Source organism: Rhinatrema bivittatum, chromosome 2 (assembly GCF_901001135.1).
Source record: "Rhinatrema bivittatum chromosome 2, aRhiBiv1.1, whole genome shotgun sequence".
NCBI lineage: Eukaryota > Metazoa > Chordata > Amphibia > Gymnophiona > Rhinatrematidae > Rhinatrema > Rhinatrema bivittatum.
In genome coordinates this window covers 430,267,623-430,275,973 of record NC_042616.1, presented here as the reverse complement: position 1 = coordinate 430,275,973, position 8,351 = coordinate 430,267,623, and the positions used below count along the sequence as shown (strand labels likewise).

Sequence of the window (8,351 nt, the reverse complement as noted above, 5' to 3'; positions counted from 1 at the left end):
AAAGACTCCATCTGGGCAGGAAACGGTAAAGGAGGAGGAAATCTGTGCCTCCTTCCAACACTACTATGCCACCCTCTATAGCCCGGAGTTGGGAGATGTTGGTGAGGGAGAGGACGCCTTCTTTAGAGATGTACGCTTACCCACATTGTCAGCAGCCCAACGAGAATTTTTGAATAAACCCATTCAGGAATATGAAGTTTCACAGGTTATTTCTGCCGCTCAGACGAGGAAATCCCCCGGCCCGGACGGGTTTTCCTACGATTTTTATAAAATCCTGTCGCCTTACATTAGTGAGACCTTAACTAAGTACTTTATAGAAGGCCTGGCGCAGGATAGTTTCCCAGCCGCCTTTAATCATGCACATATTACCCTTATACCGAAACCGGACAAAGATAAAACATGCCCGTCTTCCTACCGGCCCATCACTCTTTTAAATTGTGATTTTAAGATTCTTGCAAAAATCTTAGCGGAACGCTTAAAGATCTTTCTTCCAGGTTTAATCTCCCTGCATCAGACAGGTTTCGTAAGGGGCCGAAAACCGAATGGAACACTTACGAAATTGCTCACTGCCATGACTATATGTCGTACTCGACAGATACCAGCGTTGGTAGTGGGCTTAGATTCTGAAAAGGCTTTTGACCGCGTTAACTGGTCGTATCTTTTCACGGTTTTACAAAGATTTGGCATTGGGGGGGATTTTTTGACTTATATAACCTTACTTTATAAGACTCCGACTTCCAGCATCTTAGCCAATCACTCCCGATCGGAGGCAATCCCCATACAGCGAGGAGTCCGGCAGGGGTGCCCCTTATCCCCTCTCCTGTATATTTTGGCACTGGACCCCCTGTTGCGAAAGATTGATGGGAGTAGAGAGGTGAAAGGGTTTGGTGGACCCCAATATATTTTTAAGGTTGCTGCCTTCGCCGATGACCTGCTAGTGTACCTAACAAAGCCCCAGTATTCGCTTCCCCATATGTTGGATCTTTTAGCTCAATATAGTCTGTTTTCTGGGCTCAAAATAAATTATGGGAAATCCGAGGCCCTGGATGTTACAGGCACTTTGCGAGACACTTGGCCGGGTGTTTTTCCCTTCCGATGGGCGGCAGACACTTTAAAATATTTAGGTATCTATATACCACATAACCTGTGTAATTTTTATCAAGCCAATATTCACCCTCTGCTTACTAACACCCTGGCTACTTTCAAGCGCTGGACCTCCTTGCCTTTGTCTCTCCTGGGACGTATTCACTTATTTCAAATGATAATACTCCCAAAATGGCTTTACGTTTTACAGCTGGCCCCTCTCTGTATTTTAAAAGCCGACCTTTTCCGATTTCAAAGAGCCCTACGCTCATTTCTCTGGAGAGATAAGAAGGCTAGAATTCCATTAGAGGTACTCATGCGCCCCAGAGTGAAAGGAGGTCTGGGATGCCCCAACTTAGAACTTTATAATCTAGCTTGTGGGGTACGCCATATTAGAGACTGGCTATCGGGATTATCCTCCTGGACCCCCCACACTCACTTGCTGGAATGGTATGGAGTTCGGACGCTAAATCCTTTAGTACAAATACCTGCTCATATGGTCCCCCATAATTTGAAGCCGCAACCTCTTTTGAGATTGTGCAGGAAGTCATGGAATCTATTATGTACCTTGGGGGGACTATCTGTGGTCCAACCAATGTTTTTAACGATAACAGGGCATGATCTCTTCCCACCGGGGTCTGGGGGTGGAGCTTTTCAACGCTGGAAGGGTTTAGGGCTCAATTATATCTCCGATCTTTATGATAAGGGGACGGGAACTATTCTCTCCTTCTCCACTGTCCAACAAAGATTCCTTGTGCCTAGCAGTGATTACTTTGCTTATCTACAGATTACCCACTTCCTTCATACAGGAGCACCCCGGTCAGAGGATGCCCCAGCTATCCAACGCTTGGGAGATTTAGTGCAAGTGGGGACCAGACATAAGAGCAGAGTATCCCAGCTTTATAAAGACTTACTCGTATATTCGGAAGTAGATGTGCTTGCCACGCTTTATGGTAGATGGGGAGAGTGGGCTTTGTTTTCTTTAACCTATGTAGAATTTGTGGCCTGTTTTACTGATATACCTTTGTTGTCCGAAAATGTACTGTTACAAGAAACCCAGTACAGATTTCTATGGCTTAGTTACATTACCCCTTACAGGGCTTATCAAATGAAGATAGCACCTTCATCCCACTGTCGTCGATGTGGACATGACAAAGGTAATTTTTTCCATTGTTTCTGGGATTGTTCAAAAATATCGACTTTCTGGAACCAGGTGTGTAAAGCCTGCTCGTCCTTTATGGGGCGTTTCTTGCCACCAGATCCAAATCTTTGGTTGTTTGGGTCGGTACACTGCTTGTCGGTGCCTCTCTCCGACCCGGAGAGACTTCTGATCTGCCGAGCGGGGTTGGTGGGAAAGCAATTAATATTGGCTACGTGGTTGGAGGTTTCTGCCCCCTGTTATGAGCGCTGGTTCCAAAAGATGGTTAGATTATGTTCAATGGAACATGCCCTTCTCACAGTGGCGATGCCAAAGAGATCTGTACATATACACCATATTTGGGCCGCTTTTACGAAATATTTGACCCCGAGGACAGGGACCAATTGGGGTCCCTGGCCTGGGGCCCAATGGCCTTGATCACTGGACTGTGTGATCCTGACCCTCCCTTACATATGGAACTGGCTGATGAGCTGCAACTCTTCTCGACGATGAGGAATTAACGACATCTTCCACCCTGACTTTTTCTTGCGGAAATACAACGAGAAACAGCACTGTACGATTGAACTCCATCCGGGGAAAGGGGGGCGGGGGGGGTGGGGGTTGGGGTGGGGTACCGTTTTTTCTTGTTATTCCTTATTTCTTGTTCATGGTTTAAGGGCATATGGGCTGAAGTATTCCATTGCTGTATGAATGCTTGTTGTTTACCATTTGAAAAATCTGAATAAAGATAGTTTCAAAAAAAAAAAATAGAATATGAGGGAAAAATGTTTGTCTCTTGTGTCTTTCATGAATGTAAAATTGTGATCCGCACCGAGCAATCATGACTGGAGGATGCGGAATATAAACATTTATAAATAAATAAGTTATTTGTATGACATCCTTGCAGATTTTTAAGTGAACAACGTCACTGAATTTGTTACCTATGTTTTAGGTAAATGCAAAGGTGAGCCCTGGTTGCAGAATAATTATGTGTGCTGTGCCCTCAGGACACGCCACAATGGGGCCACAGGGTTCTCTGAGCAGTCCTGTGCACTACAGGTGTAGAACAACACTGCCAAAGGAGCAATGTAGATTTAGTACACAAACACTGGAGTCCTGTGTTCAAGGTACAAATAGTTCATTAACTTACAATACCAATATGAATAACAGATAACGACAATATTTGGTGCAGTTATGGCATGAAAGATTTATTCACAAAATTGAAACATAGTTGTCATAAAGTAAGTTATGACCTCACAGCTGTGTCATACCTTTTTTTTTTTTTTGACTAATAGTAACCAGCAGACTAACAATAGATCTTATAGGATTTGAAAGATTTCTCTTTGTGTATGTGAGTGCATGTGTGACTTGCTTGTTTGTCTCTTTAATTAGGGTTCAGAAAGTGTTTTTCTGAAATCTTAGCCACAAGCAAAAGAAATAGCTATTAAAATATATAGCATTTTTCAATAGCACAATCCCAAAATATTAATACTATCCCATAACACGTTGGTATAAAAATGTCATTTCTAATTATTCTGTCTCATGAAAAATGCCACCTTTAACCCTAACTACAATAATCTCTATTGTAGTTTTTAATCCATATTTAAAGGCTTGATATATTCAAACTTCAAAAATGTTGCCAATATTTTGTTTATTTTTTAGGTCACATTTCTAAATATTTTTAATTACCTTAAGCTAACCTATAGTTTTTTGTAACCCCAACACAAAGCCAATTATGCAATAAGGCAAGAGACTTTGAATGGCTGATCTGATATTTTTACATAGGTAAAGTACCAAGCTAAAATAATATATACAGACACTACCACACAAGCAAGGCTGATGACAGTGGATGGCCTGCAAGAGCAAACTAGACAGCAGACCCAGGGACAGAGACTTAACAGGCAGGAGTAAAGTTGGACAAAGGGAAAAATTGGAAACAGACCTGCACAGAAAGGATAGAGTGTCTCTGGGCAGGGCTTGGGGAGAAAGAAGAATCCAGCCTCAACAAAGCAACCACATCCTGAGACGTAGCAAGAGACAGAAAGACTCGAAGCACAGGAGGCAGGAGAAGAATGGCTGCTGGAGAGCTGGCTCTAGGCAATCTTACATAATAGCCCAGGAGAAGGCCTTATAAATGGAGTAAGCACAGCTGAACATCAAGAATCACAAAGGCTGCAGAGAGAAAGAACAGAGTAGTTGGTAGGCAAAAGCCCTTCAGCGAGAAACAGAGTTCAGCCCCAAGTCTAAGACGGCGGTCAAGCTGGATCTTTCCGGCCAGATACAAACAGAGTCTGGAAAAGAACTTGTGTAGAATGGAAAGAAGGAAGTTATAGAAATAGGGGTCATAACACAAAACTCCAAGGGAGTAGACTGAAGAATAGCTTTGTGCAGAGAGGGAGAAGGGTGCCTGACAAGACCAGCAGCTCTTGAACCAATGGACGTGGGAGCAGCAGGCTAGGATCCTCCCAGGGAGAGCCATACCAGCTGGGGAAGGCTGGGGAAGCAGTATTATTCCCATCCTTTAGTTATTAGGGGCATGGGCACACCCAGGGAAGCCCTCATTGGTCCAAAGGAAGACCCACCCCTGCTAGCACCCCTACCCCTAGCATAGTCTCTGCTGACACAATGGATCCATAGGCTGGGTGTGTAAGGATTGTTTTTGAATCCCATTTGGAGCTGTTGTAGATCGAAAACCTCACTTGTTTGCTTCTCTTGCAGAGTGTAAGGCAAGACTTTGTTATGTTTGCAAAATGCTCCTTTGGTTGAAGCTCTGTTGTAAATATCGATTATTGTGCCTATGTCCTGGTCAGAACCTGATAATGCCTGGAATAACCCTATGGAAGTGGTGGTGAAGACAAAAACGTAGCAAATTAAAAAAAAAAAGCATGGAATAATCATAGAGGATCACTAGTGGCAAGAGAATGGTAATGCAGCACTGGGGAAGCCTACACAGCATGGTAGTTACAGCCCATAAAAGCAGTTAGAGGATTGCTTTATGCTTGCTAGAGGCAAGAGATAACTTGCCTGGAGTGGCAGTTACAGCCCTAAAAGACATTTGGGGAAAAGGGAGTGGGTGTTGGATTCCATGTGGGAATTTGTGTGCACATCTATGCAGAGTGAATGGGTCACAACTGGGCAGACTGGTTGAGCCATTTTCTATGTCATTATGTTACTTGGACCTTCTGGGAAGTGGAAAGGACTCACTAAGCCCTCCTGGGAGACCCAATGACACCACTCCAAAGAATATCAAGAGACAGATTGAAGGAGCGTCCTTCACGCATGCTCAACCAAATATGTGCTAGTCCAAAATGGGGAGGGACTTGTTTTAGTTATAGTAAATGAATAATTCTAGGATAGTGTCCCTTATAGAGATGAATATGATGTGAAGCACACGGTAGAGCTGATAAAACACGGGCGTTGGGGTCCAAACATTTGATCTGCTTTATAATGAGCCCACATTATATTGACTTTATATATTTTGCTGTAATAGATAAGTACAATTTTTTTGGATGCTGGAAATTAAGATTTCATGGAAATAAAAGGTTTTATTGCTAAGAACAAAACACCTGCATGCTGTCATTATCAATTTTTAGAAATCATGAAATAACAACATATGTATTTTAACATTGAAAAAAATGTCTGATTTACATTGTGAAATTGGGAGCCAACTTTTGACCACATTATAAGCGATATCACGTTATGTCGGGCCAAGTTATATTGGGTCCACAGTGAACTATGAGTACTTACTGTATTTCTATAGTGGTACTGGATGTACCCAGCGCTGTACAGATACTTATAAGAGACAGCCCCTGCCCTGTAGAGCTTACAATCTGATCATGACAAGACAAATAGGGCACAAGATATAAACTGGATGAACGATGAGCAGATCCTTTACAGTTTCTGTGAGTTGTCCATAGCAAAACCATGTTATGTGATGTCAAGTTCTGTCAAATAGCTCTAAATATTAATCAATTCCTCAGGGAAAATAATTCTAGCTTCTCACAAAAGAGCACTTGCACCGAATAGTTGTAGTAGTGCTAATTTGGGAGAGGGAGGTTTAAAGGTACAGTAGTAACTAGGTTAGATTGTACCAAACATATGGTTAACAATATTTCAGAGAGTTTTCTCTTTCATGTTTAAAGTTTTTTTCCTCAGCATTATTTCTTTCTAGTATTGTTTTGCCTTGAATATTATAAATTGCATATAAAAATAAAATGAATTATTTCAAACAGTATACTGAAACGCTTTTTATTTACTATGAAAAATTAGTATTATCTGATAAAGCATACTGTTTGATCTTTCCTCTCTTTTCTCATATGTGGGGCAAAATAGAACTGTAGCTAGCTGGAGTGTTATGCCAAATGCATTTTTTGCACTTGAAAAGTATATCCATGCAACCTTAACTATATTAAATGGCTTTTTAAATCAATGCTTTGTACAAATGGCCTATAAGTCATGAAAGCAAAGTTATGATTTTCAATAAACATGTGCACTATTGTTTAAGGAGAACAGAATTTGCCACACATGATAATATTGCGAGTTGTGTTGTGCCTGAGCATGTAGATGAAAGGATGATTAGCTGTAAATTCATCTTTGTGCATCAAGATTCGTGACCTTGTACACTCAGCTTCCATAGCACCGTCTTCTTTGACTTCTATGCATGCTTTATGGAGAACACTGGACAGGGCAATGCCCTTGCTCTCTGACATCCCTGAGAAATCAGCCACTTCCTCATTGAAGGCATTGGACATGCCCAGGCTTATCAGAGTTGGTTTCAGGTCATAGCTCTCTTTAAGCTCAAATTTGGGGATGGATGCTTTCACGATGGTGCTGGCCATCACACTTGGATTGGTCCAGTGCACGTATTTCTCAAGAGAAAGCTCCTTTTCAAGCTGAAGAAAGAAAGCAGAAAAAGCAATTTTAGTAATTAATTGAAAAAAAACGAACAGGTCAATGCAATAAGCTGGGCATTAAAAAAATGTCCATTAGTTTACAGAGCATATTTTTAACTTTCAGGTTAAGTTTGTTTTTTTTAACTCCCAATGCAATAAGCTAATGTTATGCAAATACATTGGGAGTTAAAACAATAAGCAAAAACTGCAAAATGTGCATTCACATTGGCTGAACGCACATTTTAACTCAGGAAACCGGAAGGGAGAAAAAAAGATAGCTATAGTAATTAGGTGCGCCAACATCATGCAGGGTGGAAGGGAAATAGAATAAAAAAGGTTACTAAGAGCCAAGAGAAACAGATAAGTATGTGAGAGAAAAAAAAAAGTGCGAAAGCTTGCTGGGCAGCCTGGATGGGCCGTTTGGTCTTCTTCTGCCGTCATTTCTATGTTTCTATGTTTCTTGACAAATTCCATCCCCTTTAAAATAATTAGTGCTCTATAGCTGTTTGCCTGCCTTAAGGTTAATATTTAAATCAATGGAAAGGGCAATTTTGACTGTTGTTAAATCCTGGTCTAATCTGGGCATTCACCAGTCGTCCTCAGGCTGGTAGGCATGCAGGAGCCGGCACTCACTGGCTGACCTGTGGCTGAGTGCAAGCAGGCTTTTTTGATTCCACACAGAGCAAGTTTCCATTTACTGCCCTGAACCTGGCTCCTTTTCCCTAAGCTCTCAGTAGTTAGACAAAGAAAAGCGAAATTAGCTGAGCAGGCCTCAACAGCTTCCTCCAGAGAAGAAATGCTACATACACAGGGTGCTGTCAGAAAATGCCTGCATTGTACCTGGAAGGCAGCTAAGAAAACAGTCCCCTTCAGCTGGGAGAACTGCACATTAATTAATAGGAAAAAGAAGGGATGCTCTCCAGTTTTTACAGCGGAGTTGTGTCTCTCTCCCTCAGTGTCTTCCAATGATTTCTTCAAGAGAAGCCGCACATTACTTTTCTCCGGATACCTGTGCTTTATTCGGATAAACAGCGACAGCCAGCCCAGTGCCACACCTACCTGATACATTCTGATCTATCTGGCTTATCTGGCAGCAGCAAGCTGCTGTCACTTAGTCGGATAAGTCGGTACTTATCCTGAGTATCTGGTCCAGTTTCCCACTAGTTAGACAGATAAGTACTTATCCAGCTAAGTTGCAGCAATCCGCACCAGATACCCGGATAAGTACCAACTTATCA

General features: G+C 42.0%; 1 protein-coding gene across 2 annotated transcripts in view; it reads right to left on the bottom strand.

The window, feature by feature from the left end:
- Window positions 1–3,408: 3,408 nt before the first annotated feature.
- SERPINB5 (serpin family B member 5) overlaps window positions 3,409–8,351 on the bottom strand; it is a 107,265-nt gene continuing 102,322 nt past the window's right edge. For both annotated transcript variants that reach the window (XM_029590313.1, XM_029590311.1), the window contains exon 7: window positions 3,409–7,113. In XM_029590313.1, coding sequence (XP_029446173.1) covers window positions 6,721–7,113 — 393 coding nt within the window. In that variant the 3' untranslated portion in view covers window positions 3,409–6,720. The remainder of the gene's footprint in view (window positions 7,114–8,351) is intronic.